Source organism: Panthera leo, chromosome D3 (assembly GCF_018350215.1).
Source record: "Panthera leo isolate Ple1 chromosome D3, P.leo_Ple1_pat1.1, whole genome shotgun sequence".
Taxonomy (NCBI): domain Eukaryota; kingdom Metazoa; phylum Chordata; class Mammalia; order Carnivora; family Felidae; genus Panthera; species Panthera leo.
Genome location: NC_056690.1, coordinates 6,299,339 through 6,318,706, shown reverse-complemented (window position 1 = coordinate 6,318,706; position 19,368 = coordinate 6,299,339). Strand labels below are relative to the sequence as shown.

At 47.5% G+C, this 19,368-nt stretch overlaps 1 protein-coding gene and 1 long non-coding RNA gene across 2 annotated transcripts; one reads left to right on the top strand and one right to left on the bottom strand.

The window, feature by feature from the left end:
• The first annotated feature begins 1,260 nt into the window (after positions 1-1,260).
• Positions 1,261-6,290, top strand: LOC122204103. The gene is made up of 3 exons (XR_006195492.1): positions 1,261-1,869; positions 4,450-4,728; positions 6,016-6,290. It is a non-coding gene; the product is annotated as an uncharacterized LOC122204103 (long non-coding RNA).
• Positions 2,666-19,323, bottom strand: RILPL2 (Rab interacting lysosomal protein like 2). Its single transcript, XM_042911317.1, has 4 exons — positions 18,795-19,323; positions 11,454-11,605; positions 6,137-6,250; positions 2,666-3,211 (listed from the first exon to the last, which is right to left on the bottom strand). The coding sequence occupies exons 1-4, from the start codon at positions 19,134-19,136 to the stop codon at positions 3,187-3,189; spliced, it is 633 nt and encodes a 210-aa protein (XP_042767251.1). The 5' UTR covers positions 19,137-19,323; the 3' UTR covers positions 2,666-3,186.
• Positions 19,324-19,368: the final 45 nt, after the last annotated feature.

Genomic DNA, 19,368 nt, shown 5'->3' with positions numbered 1-19,368 from the left:
TCTCTGATAGTTGCTGTATTGATTTGTTTTTTAAAAATATTTTTTAAGTTTATTGAGAGAGCACAAGTGGAGGGGGGGGAGCAGAGAGAGAGAATCCTAAACAGGCTCCACGCTGTCAGCACAGAGCCCGATGCAGGGCTCAAATTCACACAATGAGATCATGACCCGAGCCGAAATCGAGAGTCAGATGCTCGGCCGACTGAGCCACCCAGGTGCCCCTCTGGTCATATTTCTTTTTTAAAGATGATCGCTACAGTGACCGCTTCTTGTGCCTTGTGAAACCCCAACTTTTCAGCCTGTTCCTCCCTGTGCTGGGTTTGTTGAAGAAAGCCCGCAGTGTGGGAGCAACTGTAGCTGTTTCCTGTGGTCGCACCAGGCCCCAGCTCCAAGAGAAATGCTCCCAGGACTTACCTTCTGGAACTCCCACACCCCAGTGTCTGATTTCACCAAGAGCTGGTAATATCTGAGCACTCTTTTAACTGTCACCTTTTTTTTTTAATGTTTATTTTTGAGAGAGCGCTCTAGCAGGGGATGAGGGGAGAGAGAGGGGGACAGAGGATCCGAAGCGGACTCTGCACTGACAGCACAGAGCCCAACGCGGGGCTCGAACTCACAAACCTCAAGATCATGTGAAGTCAGATGCTTAACTGACTGAGCCACCCAGGCTCCCCGAAGGCTGTTTTAACTTGACATTGCTTTTTCTCTTTCTTTTTTTAAATGTTCATTTATTTTGGGGGGGAGGGGCAGAGAGAGAGGGAGACAGGATCCGAAGAGGGCTCTGCGCTGACAGCAGCGTGTCCAACCCAGGGCCTGAACTCACAAACCATGAGATCGTGACCTGAGCCGAAGTTGGATGCTTAACTGAGCCACTCAGGCTCTCCGACATTTCTTTTTGAGTGGGTTTTCTTGCCTTATCTATCCTCGAGAGGGAGAAAGGGGCAGCTAAGCATTGATACAGGGGGACCCCCAAGTCTGAAAATGCAGGTGATCCGTTTAAGTAGGCTTTACTGACAGCAGCACACAATGATCTGTCTGCTTCTAGACTTTATGGTCATCCTGCAGCCGGGAGATCGGGAAACCAAGGCAGGAATGAGTCAGGTGTAGGGGAGTTGGCTGCCATTGCTGGGACTCAGGATGTAAGGCTGGTGCTTCGGAGGATGGACTTTAAATGTCATTCCCAGGAGTGGAGCCTGCTCCACAGTCCTGCAAAAGACACAGCCCTGCGCCCCCCCCCCCCCCCCCCCCCCCCCCCACACACACTCTGCTTTGTGACCTCACCGCCCCTGGGTGTGGTCTCCGCACAGCCTCTGCGTGGGGTGCAGACGGACGGCAGGATGCATATTTGTTTCCCCAGCTGGTTCTCCCCTCCAAGGTGCAGAAACCTTTCCCCTCCCTCCCTCCATGAAGACAACAGCACCCAGTGAGGACTGCAGCAAATCTGGGAGTAGCAGTCAGGAGCCCCTGATGGAAGGAAGGCTCTGCCGAGATAGCATTCTGGACGGGACTCAGCGTGGCCAGCGTTTCTCAGGAGGCAGAGTGGGCGGAGTCTGGGTTGTGGGGTTTGTATCTGGGTTCAGGTCCGACTTCCGCCACTTGTGAGCTGGGGCCCCGGACGAGCCCCTCAGCCCTAGGGTGCTGTAACCTTGGGTGGCCCACGGGAATGACAATACCCATCGCACAGGGGTGCGGTGAGGCAGCGCGCATAAGGTCCTCAAAACGGTGCAGGCGAGATGCGCATTCATCGTTCGCATTAGTGCTGCTTGGAGAGGCAGTGTACGTTTCACTTTGCAGATAGGAACCTAGGCCTTAGAATCAGGCCTTCACCTGCATCTGGGGCAGCCACTTCCTAGCGACGTGGCCTCGCGGAAGGTACTTTCACCTTTTGGAGTTTCACCTTCCAAATCTGTAAACCGGAGGGGGGGGGAGGGGGAGTTAGTGCCGGTCCCCACCTCCCCGGGTCGTTACAGGAGTAAACGAGGTAATCCATTCAGCAGGCAAAACATTCAGCAAGGCAGGGTTCCTTACCAGGACGCCAGGCTCACAGGGGACGTCCAGCAGGCTCATTAGCTTCCCTGTTCCCTGCACTGTATTTCACCGAATCCTACGTGCATTTTCCCCTCACGTTTTAACATCTTTGAAATCAGGATGAGCCTTGAAATCAATAGCATCTTAATGTTACGATTTGTTCAGTTTTCCCAGCAGCAGTTGTTGAAGAGACTGTCTTTTCCCACTGTGTATTCTTGCCTCCTTTGTCATAGATCAGTTGATCCTAGATCAATATAAGTGTGGGCTTATTTCTGGGCTATTCCATTCTATTGATCTGTGCGTCTGTTTTTTTGTGCCGGCACCATACTGTTTGGACTACTGCAGCTTGGTGGTGTATCTTGAAATCTGGGACGGTGATACCTCCAGCTTTGTTCTTCTTTCTCGAGATGCTTTGGTTGTCTTGGGAACTGTTGTCAAAAATAATAATTTGCGGCATTCTTTTTCTCTCATAGCGACACACAAAATGCTGGTGTGTCAGAGTCACTGCAATATATCTGCACCGTATATATACCACCATCTGCAATATGCATATACGTACATACATACAATTCACAGATCTGGCACGTGAGGGTCTGAACGGTTAAAGCCCCTCACATAAGACCACTCTAAAACACTCCAAGAAAGTATAAAAGTCGTTTTACTTTGATACAAAATCATGTAAAATCATGTAAAGTCACGTGAAGCAAAATCGAATATTCACTACATATCCATGAAATCACTGGAATGTCATTACCATTTTTTCCTGCGTTCTCTCCTCCCCTCTCCCTGTGGGCTCATGCATTTTTGCCGCTACCACATGGTAGAGACGAGGGTCACCTGCGGGACCAGACAAGTGGAAGGCGCATGCACACGCTGGAGGCCCCCCCCCCAGCGAGGCTGAATGGAGCAGGAATTAGGTCTTGTTTTGCTTTCCTTCTCCTGTCTTGCCCAAGCCAAGCGCCCAGGGGTGTCCAGTTCTGCAGCCTGGCAGACAGTGATCATGAGAGCGCCTCCCCTCCTTCCTCCTTGGTGGCTTTCAGGGGAAACAAATGAGCGAGGACGGTGCATATACGTGGCACCGAGAGATGTGTCTGGGAGTCTTGGCGCGTTGCCTTGTTGAGTCCGAGACCCTCTGCCTTAGTCGTGGCCTTAGAGCTGTGTCTACTTCCCTGATCGGAAAAAGAACCTGTGTGAAGAGAGGGAGGGGTCAAGGGCACACGGAGAATGAGACGAGGGGTGCAGAACCCCGAAGCATCTGTAAGAGGCTCTTGCGGGTCACGGACTCACGAGGGGCAGACACTGTCTAGGGCCTTCCTTCCGTCAGCTCACTTCACACTCAAAACAGCTCGATGAGCTGCGTACCATCAACGTCCCCATCTTATAGATTAGCACACCGAGGCCCTGCAAGGTTCAGTGACAGGCCCAAGGTCACACGGTAAGTTGTGGAACCAGGACTTGGAGGACCCAGAGCCCACTCAACCCCTGTGCTGTGCCGAAAGATGGTGTCCGACACCTTTTTCAATTTCAGGAGGTTTATCGTGGAGGAAACATGTGCGCGACCTCCAATTATAAGACGGATCTTTGCAATGAATAAAGATGGGCATGTAAATGCTCAGATGAAACACAGAGATACCCCCCGAGACACGAATACCAAGCGTTCAGTGTCTCCCCCCTCATATGCAAAGCTTTGAAAAGGAAGCATGCTGTCTGGGGGTTGAGTGCAACGCTCAGTCTCAGCGCTTGCTAGGCTCAGCTATGAGAGAGACCCAGAGCTGGCTGGTGGGTTGGAAAGGCAGTGACAGGAATGCGGCCTCGTGCTTCTTGTCAAAGATAAACCCCTTAGGACCGTGAGCCGCTCTGCTAGCGATGGCTGGGGCAGGCCCTGGACGCGTGTTCGGGCTCAGGCGTTAGGGCTCAGTCACTCTCCCCTGAACCTGGACGCACTGCCCACCCCCACCGGTACCCAGTCTCAGGAAGTGACACCATCCCCCGCCTCGTCATTCACGCCCGGGAACCTGGGAGTTGTTCTCAGCTCCTCCCCCCCATCTGCTACATGTTAGTCATCATGCCCCAAATATGTTCCTAATCCCAACACTTCTCCTCTCCTCCACTGCCACCCCCCAGTCCAACAGCCTTCCCGCCACCCCCTAGAACACACTCACGCGGCAGCCAGAGTGACCGTGTCACTATACAGAGCTAAGTCATTCTGCAGCTGAAACCTTTCCATGGCTCCCCATTGTTCTCAGGATAAAGACAAATGTCCTTCTTAGCATGACCTACTTCCTCAGAAAGTCATTCATTTGTTCGTTCGTTCGTTCATTCAATGAGCTGGTCTGACCACGAAATTGTGGCCTCGTGCTCATTAGACATATGACCTCAGGCTGGCTTTTTTTTCTTTTTTTTTTTTTTTTTTGCCCATCTCAGGCTCAAACTCTCTAAGGGGCCCAAAGAACTTTCCTAGAAGAGGCACAAAGAAACCAGCAGTTTATGCCCCCCGGAAGCCTTATCTACATGGGCTGTCCAGACAATAAAAGTGCTAAAAAAACACCTTCAGAAATGACACCTAGAGTGGAATGGAGATGCTCTTTCGTTTTATTACTTTGCCTCAGGAGAGGCTTCCCTGGGAAAGAAACACACCCCTAGGCCCTGCTTTGACTCTGCCCCCACACCTCCTCCATCAGGCAGCCAGATGAGCTTTTACAGGTAAATGTGGTCCCGTTGCCCCCCTGCTTAAAACCCTCCATGTCTTAGCGAAGTTCTCAGAGTGAAATTCAAACTCCTTAGTGGGACCCTCGCCATCCCCCCACCGCCTCCACTACCACCACTAATCTCCAGCCTCCCCTCCATTCATCTCCTGCCTTGCCTTTATGCATGCTGTTCCCTCTGCCAAGAATGCTTTTCTCTCGGTCTTCATGGTCTTTCAGGGCCCAGTTTGAATGTCACCTCCTCATGAAAGCCTTCCAGGACTCCCCAAAGTGTAACCCCGCTCATGTCTGTAAGATGTCCCTTCTTTAAATCTTTTCAGTCACCCCTTTAACGTGTGCAATTTGTTTCTTGCCAGGACCCTGGCAAATGTCCCCCCCACCCCAACACTCATCAACATTAAGTGCCTGGCCCCCATAGGCATTTAAGTTTGAGATCCCTGACTGAGGCTGTTTCTCAGTTTCTGTCCAAGAGATCGGGGGCAGGTAACTGTCTCCAGGCCAGACATTCTCAGGACAGCCAAGGCAAACAGGCTGTTTGCTTCATGGAGGGGTGGGAGAAAGCCGTGCCTCGTTGTACCGGCACCTGGTGACCGAGAAGGCACCTCTCGAGGTGTGGTTCAAGGGTTCTCCACATCAGAGCTGCCTAGGGGATTTATCAGAAATCCAGACTTCTGGGCTTCATCCTAGACTTGATTTCTGAGAATCTGAATTTTAAACAAGTACCACACACACTATGGTTTGAGGCTTAGCACCCGGAGAAATGACGGATTAACAAGGGAGCATAAACATGAGGGGAGTATTCAAAGGAAACTACATTATGTGGCCCAATGCTGGGAGACACAGGGTCCTCCAAAGTTGGAAGTAAGAGAAGTAATGAATCAGGCCACCCTCCTTTTTTTAAGTAAATTCTGCACTCAACGTGGGGCTCGAACTCACATCCCCAAGATCAAGAGTTGCACGCTCTATCAACTAAGCCATCCAGGCACCCCGTGAGTCCCCCTTACACCCTAATAAGTATTATTTGTAGTATTATTATATCATAGGGAGGCAGCAGTGTAGCATCTGAACTTCCTTGGGTTCAAATCCTGACTTCGCTGTTTACTATCTGTGTGACTTCAGGCAAATTACCGTATCTCTCTGTATCTATTTTACCACGTGCAGAATGGGGATAATGACAGTTCCTACCTCCTAAGGTCACTGTGAAAAGTCAATGAATTAATGTATGTTAAGTGCTTAGACTGCTGTCTAACAGATATTATAATACTTCTCTGAATTTTCCTATCAGCTGCAGTACCACCAACAGGACAGCAGGACCTCTCCACCCTGGGTAGCTGGCCAGCCTCCTCGGGCCCCCACTCCTTCCTTTGGCAATGATTCGGTGGCAATGGGGCAGCAGGGTAACTTACAACTTCCTTATGATGGTCTTCTCCTCCTTGTTACTTCTGGCATTGCTGGGCCTGGTGACAAGGGTATCTTTTTCTCTTCGTCCTCCTGAGCCTTCTCTTGGTGGAATCAGACCACTGGGGAAAAGGGGCCAAATAAATGGGTTGTTTTATGGCAGACCTTCTGTCGCTGCAGCTCTGAAAGTGAAGGGTCTTAATAATAATTATTATATTAGTAATAACTGAAAGCTAGAGTCAGAGAGATTCTGCTTCCAATCATGAGACTCTTCCTCCCAGGTTTCCAATGCCGATCCTCTTCTTTCTTTCTCTTGTCCAACTGCATTGGCTAGCACTTCAACTTTCTCCAGTCTCTAGGAATATGACCACATACCAATTCTGTAACTGAAGCCTTGATTTTCTAATCAATAAAGTGAGAATAATAAGAGTAACTGCCATCTAGGATTGAGTGACTAAGTGAGATCTTACACAGCACCTGACATTCACTCAACAAATATTTATTAAGCCACATCCTGTGCCAAAGCACTGTAGCAGTGAACAAAACAGACAAAATTATCTCCTATCATGCAATTCGTATTTTTCCACTGGGGAAGGAAGGAGTCAATAAATAAATAAATAAATAAATAAAGTAAAAAATATATAGTAAGTCAAATGGTAACAAGAGCTAAATTGATATTGACTGATAAGATATTGAGGTCGGTTGACTCAAAGAGGACCAGAGTATTTCCCTGGACCTGATGTACAGAAGCTGGAAGAAAGCTGTTCTCTCTCACTTGGTCAACTGGGATCGCCAGCAGCCATGTTTCCTAAGATTCCTAGCAGGTGTGTCTACAACACAAGATAATGAGGCCAACAAACAAAGAGAAGCAAGGAGGAGAGAAAGAGGCACCAAGTCCCTGGCTCCAACCCTGAGGCCTTAACTGCAGTTTTTTCTTTATTTCTGAAGGCAATCCCAAGATCGTTTCCAACTCTGTGGGTCAGTAAATTCTCTTTTGTACTTAAGCTAGTTTGAATTGGATTTCTGTCACTTGCAACAAAAAGAAACCTGACCACAATGCAATATTTCAAAAAAATTTTAGTTTTAATTTTTTTAAGTTTATTTGTTTATTTTGAGAGAGAGAAAGGAGGGAGGGGGGAAGAGAGAGAGGAGAGGGAGAGAGAGAGACAGAGAGAGACAGAGAGAGAGAGAGAGAGAGAGAGAGAGAGAGAGAGAGAGAGAATCCCAAGCAGGTTCCTCGCTGTCAGCACGGAGCCAGACACAGGGCTCAATCTCATGAACTGTGAGATTATGACTTGTGCCAAAGTCAAGAGTCAGAGGCTTAACTGACTGAGCCACCCAGACACCTCCCAAATTTTTAACTTTTTTTATGTTAGAGAGAGAGAGGGCACGTGTGTACATGCAAGCAGGGGAGGGGCAGAGGGAGGGAGACAGAATCTCAAGCAGACTCCAGCCAAATGCAGGGCTTGATCCCACAACCCTGGGATCATGACCTGAGCTAAAATCAAGAGACAGACACTCAACTGACTGAGCCACCCAGGCACCCCACAATGCAATATTTCAATGGCATAGCTCGTTGTATCCACCTAGGTATTTTGCTGTGGCACCTGCTGGCAAATTTAAGCGCGTGGTGTTTCCTCCTCCCTACAGATTGAATTGTGTCTCCCAGAATTCATATGGAAGCCCTAAGCCCCAGTGTAATGGTATTTGGAGATGACGCCTTTGGGAGACAACCAGGTTTAGATGAGGTCATGGAGGGGGGACATGGTTGGATCAGAGCCCTTGTAAGAGGAGACATCTGAGGGCTTGCTCTCTCTGCCATGTGCAAGAAGCCAGGAAGAGTCAGAACTGACCATACTGGCACCCTGATCTTGGACTTCTACCCACCAGAATTATGAGAAAATATCCCTACTGTTTAAACCACCCGGTCTATGGTATTTTGTTATGGCGACCCAGCTGACTAAGACACCTCTTTAGGTATGAATGTCACAGGGCAGGATTCATCCTTCTCTGTCCTTTGCAAAGAGTGAGCTCTTATTACTTGACATTATTATTTCTATATTTACTTTAGTATTAATATTAATACATTATTAATTTATTATTAATAAAATCCCCCCTTCCATCATCTCTTGTTGCATAACGCCCCAAAACACAGTGATTGGAAACAAGGAAGATTTAGGATTTCTTACGATGACTCCATTTTTATGGTTGGCTTGATGGGTCATCCAGACACAGCTGGGGCACCTCACTTCTCCTTTGTGTGACCTCTCCGTGGGACTTCCTTGAGCTTCCTCACAGAACTATGGTCTCAAGCATTCCACAAGGATAAAAATGGAAGCTGCGAGGTCTCCCGGCACCCTCACCGCAGAAGCCACACAGCATCACTTCCACTACATTCCACCGGTCAAGGCAAGTCACCGGGCTGCCCAGACTGAAGGAAAGGGGAAACAGACTCTACCTCTAGAGGCTGGAAAAGTCTCATTGCCAAAGGCATGCAGGATGGGAAAAATCGTGGCCATCTTTGGAAGCCTCCCACCACTGCCTCAATTCAAAACTATCATTAGGGGCGCCTGGGTGGCTCAGTGGGTCAAGCGCCCGACTCTCGACCTCAGCTCAGGTCTTGATCTCACGGTCATGAGTTCGAGCCCCGCGTTGGGCTCCGCGTTGGGCGTGAAGCCTAGTTAAAAACCAAACAAAACAAACAAAACCACTGGAGCTTGGAACTCCAAACTGATGCGGTCGCTAGGAGAACACCTCAGCTGGCATGCCAGTTTCTCCCGAATGTAGGACCCGCGTGAGTAAGCAGAGTCCTGCTGTCTACTGGCCTATACCAGACGGGACGTGCACAGCTACCGTTCTCTGGGAATTCGGACCTGGAAGTAAGGTGTGTCTCTTTATTCGCTAACAAGCTGCTCCAGCGCCAGCCGTTCCGCCATTCCCACATCTAACTACGTGTGTCTGAAGGACTTCCTAAATGAGACGAAGACAGGTCTTTCCGTTAACACGGTTCCAACCTCAGCAGAAGGAAGAAAATTAAGTTCCTGTTGCCAGAACTCGGGCCTTCTGGATGTGGCTCGCTACAACTTTTTTTTTTTTTTTTTTTTTTTACTGTACCGCTGACGTCTTAATGAGTCTACCTTAAGCAAATTCAAACGTAATGCCGCGGGGCGGGGGGTAAAGCAGAAGAGTGGTGTCCCTTGGACTTTGCCTTGTTTTGAACCAGCCTATGTTCTTACTTGTAAACGTGGCCAAGAATTAAAAGCACGGGCTCTGATAATCACACTGTCTGAGGTCATGTCTTACTGTAGCCACCACGAGCCGTGGGACTTCGGCAGGCATTGACCTCCCTGGACCTTAGAACACCTTGCGGGTAACGTTACCGTAACTCACCTTGCTGTGAATACTAATGGACCTGATGCTTCGAATACACCTGGCAGAGTCCTGGCACGTGTAATATTTATACATTGATAAGTATCACCTGGTGCTGAGTCGTTCATTCTCTTTGTCTTTCCCTCTTCTGCCTTTAAGAGAACCCGTGTTGTTCAACTCAACGGTTTCTCAGAGTTATTCGACCACAGAGCCCCCTTTTCTAGAAGTGACGGCATGAAAGAAAATATTTTGGGAAACAGGATGCAGATGGATATAGCAAAGTCCAAACCCGGCATGTTAACAGCTTCTTATTGCCTCTCTTGCTTGTCCTACAATCTTTTCCCTACATGTGTTATTGTGATCTTTTTTTTTTTTTTAGATTTTATTTTTAAGTAATCTCCATATCCAACATGGGACCTGAACTCACAACCTGAGATCAAGAGTCACACGTTCTACCCACTGAGCCAGCCAGGTGCCCCTATTATGATCTTTCATAACTTTTAATTTTTATATAACTTCAAACTTACAGAAAAATTGTAAAATCAGTATGAAGATTTCCTATATGCCCTTTATCCAAATCTCCCAATTGTTCATCTATGTCTCTATCTACCTACCTGCCTATCCATCCATCCATCCCCACCCACCCACCCATCTACCCATCCATCCACGTATCTGTCTTCTTTCTGAACCACTTGAGAGGAAGCTGGAGACACCTTACCCCCTTATTCCTAAATACTTCGGTGTGTATTTCTGAGGAACGAGGACATTTCTGACATAAACAAGTAGTTCAGCTATCGAGTTACCACATTGATATTTTATTCTACACTTTTTAAAAAATGTAAGCTCTATACGCAACATGGGGTTTGAACTCATGACCTCGAGATCAAGACTTGCATGCTTTACCGAATGAGCCAGCCAGGTGCCCCTCGTGTTGATCTTTTAAAACAGTAAATTGGATCTTGTCATTTCCTTGATTAAAACTTTCCAATGACTTCTCGTTACACTTAACAATAAAACTAGAGCTCCTTCCTGTGGCCCACAGGTGTGGCACACCTCCACCTACGTTACAACTTCCACCATGGGGGGTCTCTTATTGGTCAAGCTGGTTCCCACATCAGGGTCTTAGCACTTCTGCTCCACTTTTGCCCTACCAGTCCTTACATGGTCGGCTACTTCTTGTCATTGACCTCAGAGGGGTCTGAGCTGACTGCGCCATGTAAAACAGGATCCCTCCATTCCCTAGCACTTTGCTTTGCTGTCGTATGTCACCTTGTTTGCTTGTTTTTTTTTTTTTTTCACGTGTACTCATTTTTGAGAGACAGAATCTGAGTGGGGGACGGGTAGAGAGGGAGGGAGACACAGAATCTAAAGGAGGCTCCAGGCTCCGAGCTCCCAGCACAGAGCCCGACGCGGGGCTTGAACTCACAAACTGGAAGATCGTGACCTGAGCCGAAGTCGGATGCGTAAGTTACTGAGCCACCCAGGCGCCCCTCACCTTGTTTTGAAAGATGTTTTGTTTTGTTTTGTTCATTGATTGATTTTGAGAGAGAGCGAGGAAGCAGGAGAGGGGCAGAGAGGGAATCCTAAGCAGCCTCTGCCCTGTGAGCAGAGTGGGGCTCTAGCTCACTAACTGTGAGATCATGACCTGAGCCGAAATCAAGAGTCAGATGCTTAACCGACCGAGCCACCCAGGCGCCCCGTGTCACCTTGTTTTACATTTTTTAGACCACTTGTCGCCATCATCCTGTGTGTGCATTTCAGATCTCCTTGTTGATTGCTGGTCTTCCCCTAGACTAGCATGGACTTTCTCTGTTTTGTTCACTGCTATTCCCCAGGAATACTAGGTCTTTGAGAAACTGGCCAAGCGAACACAAGAACGAACACATAGCACATCACGGAATTCCAGACGGGGTCTGGTCCTTCAGTGCAGGGGTCCCCACGGCATCAGAGCCCCACCTCTTATAGCACTGCAGCTCTTCCTGCACCAGCAGCAGCTGGGACTTGAGTTTGTTGCGCTCCTGGAGCACATCCCTTAGCTCCTGCAGAGTGAAGCGTGGCCGGTTGGGATCTGTCAGGTCAACCACCATTTTGTCTGGTCCCAGGTTTACCTGTAAGAAAAGATACCGGGTTGCTTATACAGTTTCCCTCATGCACTTGGACGGTTGGGGTCCCTGGGTGGCTCAGTCGGTGAAGCGTCCGACTTCAGCTCAGGTCATGATCTTGTGGTCCGTGGGTTCGAGCCCCGCGTCGGGCTCTGTGCTGACAGGAGCCAGCTTCAGATTCTGTCTCCCTCTCTCTCTGCTCCTCCCCTGCTCGCACTCTCTCTCTCTCTCAAAAAAAAAATAAACATTAAAAAAATTTTCTTAAAAAAAAGTAAAAAGATGGACTGTCCACCCCAGAAAGGAAAATTCTGTTTTGTTACTCCCAGGCACCCTATCGGATGAGACGCTGCCTGTTGGAAGTGTTTGGTTGATGGTAAAGAAGCAAAAGTTCTAAGTACCATTCTCCAAGTAAACAGCCAAGGCTCCTTGGAGAATGGCTGATTTCAGGGTTGGAACAGGAAAACTATAAGATGAGCCTGGAACGTTTCCTTGTGGAAGGGAACAAAACGTCAAAATGACAGTTTGAAGGAGTTCCCCCTGGCCAGACTGAGAACAATTTGAGTATCAAAACGAGTAATAACAGGAATGGACAGTAACAGTTCACATAAAAAGAGAATTCAGGAGTTCATATTTAAAATTTAAATCAACTAACTAATTAATGGGGATGTGATGGCTAATTTTATGTGTCTAATTTTACTTGTCTGGGCTAAGGGATGCCCAGAAAGCTGGTTTAAACATTTCTGGGTGTGTCGGTGAAGGTGTTTCTGGGAGATATTAGCATTTGGTTTGATGAGCTGACTAAAGCAGCTGGGGGGCGGGGCGGGCATCATCCAATCCACTGAGGGCCTGAGGGCCCACATGGAAGGAAAGGGGGAAAGAGGGTGAATTTGAGCTCCCTCAGTTGATACAGGACATCCCTTCTTCTCTTGTCCTCAGACATTGACACTCCTGGTTCTTGGGGTTTGGGATCCAGACCAGGATTTCCACCATCAGCCCCCCACCCCCAGTTCACAGGATTCACTGGTTCTCCAGCTTGCAACTTGCAGATTTTAAGTAAGATTTCTCAGCCTCCATAACCGCATGAACCAATTCCTCAAATAACTATCCTCTTTATATTGAGAGCTATTTCTCCTATTGGTTCTGTGTCTCTGGAGAGATCTGATGAGTACAGGAGAGGAAGAGGGGAATTTGTATCTTACAGCAGAAGGCCAAGTAATAAGTGCAGAAGATGACAGAGTTAAAAAAAAATTATCCGTTTGCAACCAACTTAGTAATAATTGGTTCAGGCAAGACTAAGGAATGGATCTAAAACTTTAGGGTGAAAATCTGTTGGGGAATAGAATATTTTGCACAGTTTCAAAGCATCTTCCTACAACAACTTATGAATTACAAAGGGAATAAAGGCACCTTTACAGTACAGAAATCTCGCAGACACCACGTTAACCAAGTGATGCAAGTTAACATCACCAATAATCACAAACTGAAGCAGGTGCCTCCTGATACATCGCACTGAGAAGGGCACAGCATCTCTCCAGTGGTATTCCTGCTAAACTGCGTATCTTGAATCTAACGATGACGATGGCACATCAAAACAAACCTAAATTGAAGGACGTTCTACGAACAAACTGATATATAATCTTCAAAGATGTCAAGGTTGTAAAACACAAGGAAAAGCTCAGGAACTCTTCAAGATTAAAGAAGCGTGTCAACTAAAGGTACTATGTAACCCTGGACTAGATTCTGCACCAGAAAGAAGATGCTGTAAAGGGCATTATCATGAATTTTGAATAGGGATAGTATATTAGATCTTAGTATTCTATGACCTTTTTCCCCTGAATTTAATCATTTACTGTCACGATGCAATAGTGTGTCTTGTGAGATTTTAGGGTAAAGGGTCCTAATCTTCTACTAATCCTGCAACTAACATAATGTCTGCTCAAATAGTTGAGAAAAACTGTGAGTGAATAAATAATATATATAAATATTACTTTTGTATATGGATATATACATATACGTATATGTGTTTTGTGTGTGTATATAAATACTTTGATGTGTATTTTCTTCTTCTTCTGTTGTTGTTGTTTTTTTTTTTTTTTTGAGAGAGAGAGTGTGAGCCAGGGAGAGGGGCAGAGTGAAGAGACAGAGAATCCTAAGTGGGCTCCACACTCAGCACAGAGCCTGAAGCAGGGCTCAATCCCACAACCCTGGATCATGCCCTGAGCTGAAATCAAGAGCTGGACACTCAACCGACTGAGTCACCCAGGCGCCCCTATATCTACTTCTTTATCAAATAAGGTGATCTAGAGGCACCTGGGTGACTCAGTCGGTTAAGCATTGACTCTTGATTTTTGGCTCAGGTCATGATCTCATGGTTCGTGAGTTCAAGCCCCATGTCAGGCTCTGTGGTGACAGACAGTGTGGAGAATGCTTGGGATTCTGTCCCTCTCTCTCTGTCCCTCCCCCACTTGCTCCTGAGATCTCTCTCAAAATAAATAAACTTAAGAAAAAAATAAGGTGATCTAGAGGCAGGTCTAGTAAAATACTGAACAAACACAAAGCTTTAAGATGGGAACTATATTGTTACAGGACTTGAAAATATCTGCGGTTTCCACTGGTGACTGCCACAGGTACTGCTATTATTACTGTGGTCTGTCGTCTATATTTGCAACTGAAGAAAATGACACATTTCAGGTGGAGGTTGATGAAAATGAAAATATAATTTTTTCCCATGCCAGGGCATGGACCTCTTGGATTAGAATCACGATTCCCTTGGGCATCTAAGAACTTCGAGTTAAGAACCCTCAGGTTGAATAACTGATATTGTACAATGGAAGTTTTCAAAGCCATTAAAAGATGAAGAAGCTCTTCATCCCGATTTAACTCAACTTCCATGCTATGTTAAGTGAAAATACACAAAAGGCAGAGCTGGGTATATATTATAATACCATCTGTATAAAAAAGAAAAAAATATTTTCATATCTGCTTTTGTTTGCATAAAGTACCTCTGGAAGGACACACAAGAAACTGATCATTTTAATTTTTTCCAGGGAGGGTAAGTGGTTGGCTGGGGGTGGAGAGAATTGGGCAGGAAAAGTTTTCAAGGCGAACACTTTTGTTACCCTTCGAACTTTGAACTTCCATCCATTTTATTTATTTATTTGGAGAAAGAGAGAGAGAACAGGGGAGGGGCAGAGAGAGAGGGAGAGAGAGAGAACTCTAAGCAGGTTCTGTGCTGTCGGCACATGACAGCATGTAGCCTGAAGCGGGGTCTGAGCCCCTGAACTGTGAGATCATGACCTGAGCCAAAACCAAGAGCCGGACGCTTAACTGACGGAGCCGCCCAGGCAGCCCCAAACTTAAACTTTTAAAAGGGAAAGGAAAAAAACTACCTCGCACCCATTAGGGTGGCTATTGTAAACAGACAAAACAGAAAAGAACAAGTATTGAAAGGAGATGGAATTCTTGGGTACTGCTGTTGGGAATGTAAAATGCTATAGCAGATCCTTAAAAAATTAAAAACAGAACTATCCCATGATCCAGCAATTACACTTCTTTTTAAACAATTTTTTAACGTTTATTTATTTTTGAGAGAGAGAGAGAGAGAGAGAGACAGAGTGTGAGTGGGGAAGGCTGAGAGAGAGAAGGAGGCACAGAATCTGAAGCAGGCTCCAGGCTCCAAGCTGTCAGCGCGGAACCCAATGTGGGGCTCGAACTCATAAACCGTGAGATCATGACCTGAGCCGAAGTCGGACACAACAGAATGAGCCACCCAGGTACCCCTATACTTTTTTTTTTTTAATGTTTATATATTTGCTTTTGAGAGACAGAGGGAACGAGAGAGCGAGAGAGAGAGAGAGACCTCAAGCACAGGAGCGGGGGAGGGGCAGAGAGAGAGGGAGGCAGAATCCGAAGCAGGCTCCAGGCTCTGAGCCGTCTGCACAGAGCCTGACGCGGGGCTCAAACTCATGAACCGTGAGATCATGACCTGAGCCGAAGTCGGACGCTCAACCGACTGAGCCGGGTCCCCCCAGCAATTCCACTTCTAATTATATACTGAAAGCAGTGAAAGCAGGGGCTTGAAGAGATATTTATACATCCACGTTCATAGCAGCATTATTCACCCTAGCCAAAAAGTCGAAGCAAACCAGGCATCCACCAACAGATGCACGGACAAACAAAATATGGTACCTCCACACAACAGACTATTATTCAGCTGTTAAAAGGTGGGGAATTCTGACACCTGCTATACCACGGATGACCCTTGAAGACACTGTGGTCAGTGAAATAAGCCAGTGACAAAAGGAAACACATATTATTTTCTTATATGTAGTAGCCGGAATAGGCAAATTCACAGAGATAGAAAATAGACACGGGGAGGGGGGAAGAAGGAGCTGGTGTTTAACGGAGACAGAGTTTGTTTTGTGAGATGAAAAGAATTCTGCAAGGACAGTGGTGATGGTTACACAACAGCGTGGATATACTTCAGCGCCACTTCACTGTGCACTTAGAAATGGTTACGATGGTAAATTTTATGTGTACTTTACCACAGTTAAAAGAAAAAGGGGAAGAAGATGTATTTTTATGAACTGCCTAGTGGCGCTAAACATTCATTCTCTCTGCCCCTTTCCCCACTTCTGGGCTTAGGGTTTAAGGTTTGGGAGGAACATGCCATCTCATCTGCTGCCTGATAAAGCTTGTCCGCTGTGCCCACTACAGAAAATCACCCAGCCCCTGGGCAGAGCACACTGTACATGGTCCGTGTGGGGCTCCCTCCACATCCTTGTTCCTGGAATCGGAGGTGACGGGAACGAGCTCAGAATGTGAGCTGAGCCATCCTGAGCAAGACATTTAACTTCTCTCGAGTCTTCAAAGCCAGGCTACGAATGGTACTCATGATTCTCAGCCACCTTAGATGACGGACACTAAAGCAGAAATGTATCCACAAACACTGTTGTCACTGTGACACGTGAGTAGGTGAAATAAAAGTTTGCCAGAGAAGCGACCGGAAACTTTCACTCTTTTTTCCCCCTGCGAATGTCAGCGCCCTGTTCCTGTTGTCCTTTCCCGGCACACTTCTTGGTTTGTGATTCGGGAGGTGTGGGTGTCTTAGCTCTCCCGCTCGATGTGAGCTCTGGGAGGGAAGGCTCCTGTCTAATTTACCTCTGCAGCCCCAGGATCCAGCTCTATGAAGTTGCTCATCAAATGTCATTCCAGCAAATGAGGTCAAATGTCTGCATTTAGTGTGCAGAGGTTGAGACTAGCATCTCTGAGCTCAAACCCTGCCTTCATCTCTTACTCCAAGAAAGTCACCTGGCAAATCACTTAACTATTCTATGCCTCCATTTCTATAAAATGGATATGCTGATAGAGGATTAAGTGAGATGTCCACTTAGAACAGTTTTGTTTTTTTTCAATTGTGGCTGGAGACCACTAGTAATTCATGGTGTTAATTCAATCAATTGCAACAAGAATTTTAAAACTCATAAAAATAGGGGCACCTGGGTGGCTCAGTTGGTTGAGCGACCAACTCTTGATTTGGGCTCAGGTCATAATCTCAGGGTCATGGGAGCAAGCCCTTCATCAGGCTCCAATACTGAGCATGGAGCCTGCTGAAGATTCTCTCTCTTTCATGGGGCACCAGCGTAGCTCAGTCTGTTAAGGGACCAACCTACCCTTGACTTCGGCTCAGGTCATGATCTTGTGGTTCATGAGTTTGAGCCCTGTGTCGGGCTCTGTGCTGACAGTGCAGAGCCTATTTGCGATTCTCTCTCTCCCTCTCTCTCTCCCTCCCCCGCTCTCTATCTCCCTCAAAATAAATAAACATTAAGAAACAAGAAAGGTTCTTTCTATCTCTGTCCCCTCCCCTGCCCATGCTCTCTCTCACTGTAAAATAAAAAAATACTCTGGGGCACCTGGGTAGCTCAGTCGGTCGAGCGTCTGACTTTGGCTCAGGTCACGATCTCACGCTTTGTGAGTTCGAGCCCGATTGGGCTCTGTGCTGACAGCTCAGAGACTGGAGCCTGCTTCAGATTCTGTGTCTTCCTCTCTCTCTGTCCCTTCCCCTCTCTTGCTCTGTCTTTCTCTCTCTCAAAAATAAATAAGGATTAAAGAAAAAAATTTTTAAATAAAAAATTAGTTAAAAAAACTCATAAAAATAGAACAGGCAAGTGTGATTGCGCATCATGTTTAATAAGGGTGAGTTAGGGTAAATTGTTTCTTGAAACTTCTGTTTCATCAATATTGGATAGTGATATAATAGGTAATTCTGTAAAATAGAGGTATAACACACATGCACTAATCTTGAGTTTATAGCTGGATGATTTTTTTAAAAAACTTACTTATTTATTTTAAGTAATCTCTACCCCCAAGTGGGGCTTGAACTCATGACCTCTGAGAACAAGAGTCACACGCTCCTCTGACAGCTAGCCAGGTGCCCCTAGCTCGAGAATTATTAACATAGGTATACACCCATGTGACCACACCCAGATGAGCTCCCCATGAACTTTCCTCCTGCTCTCCCCTCCCTGGGGTTACCACCAATCTGTCTTCTATAAAAACAGGTTATTTTGCCTGTGCTGCAGTTTCACGTAAATCCACAGTAGATTCTCTTTTGTGCCGGTCTCCTGTCTCCCTGTGTGACACCACCGAGAGTCATGCCCACAGCTGCTCTTTTCCCCTGCTGTGTAGTATTCCACAGCGACTATACCACAATTTAAAAATCCACTCTTCTGTAGCGTTTGCTCCAGTTCGGCACACTTCTGAAGAAAAGTGCTCTGAACATTCTTGTAGGTGTCTTTTGGTGGCCTCGGCACGGATTTCTCTCCCTTAGAATTTATTTCTTACTAGAGGTCGAGATTCTCAAAATGTGATGGAACCTGTTAGAAATGCAGATTTCCAGGCCCCCTCTGGAATCTAAAACTCTGGGGCTAGGGCCCAGTGATGTGTGTTTTAATGAACACCCCAGACGATTCCGCGGCACGCTAAAGCAGGAGAGCCACCGCTCTAGGTCACGTCAAAAATGCTGGGAGGCCCTGATGCAGAACAAACTCGGCACAGGGCCCAGCACCTAGTAAGTGCTCACTAAATGTAGCTATCACAATGCTTCTAATCTGAGGATTGGACAGGCGCCGTGGTTGTTTTCAGGGGCTCCGGGCCCCTGGGTACTCTCCTCCCATGCCCTGCAGCCCGCACTCACCTCCCTGCCTGCCGCCGAGCCCTCTGTCCTCAGCCCCTCCACCTCCTTCTTGAGGCTGTCCCTCTCCATTCTCAGCTCCTCCACGGTCAGGTTGCCCTCATTCACCAGCGTCTCCAGCATCTCCAGGACGCGGACGATCTTGAACTGCAGCTGTGTCACCCGGGGGTCGCTGCCCAGGGCCATCAGCTCGCGGCCCATCACATAGGAGATATCATACACGTCCTCGGCGGTCAACTGGAAGGGGCTCTTGCCCAAAGCCCCCTCGGGCCCAGCCTCGTCTCCTTCTTCCCCCTCTTCTTCCCCCTCCTCCTCTTCCTCCTCTCGCAAAGGGGGCTCCTCCATGGCCGCCCAGAACCCTGCAGCCACGAGAGCTGCTTTCTCACAATCTCCAAAAGTCTAACTTCCTCCCGGCGCAGAAAACTTTCCGCAGGCTGAGACCCTGCCTGCCCGGGGACGGAGGGTGGCCCAGGAGCGGCCAATCAGCGCGGCCGAGGGGTGGGCCCGGGACAGAAAGGCCGAGCGCCACGGCTCCCGGGCCCGGACGCCTGGTGCACCGGCCCCGCTGAGGACCGTG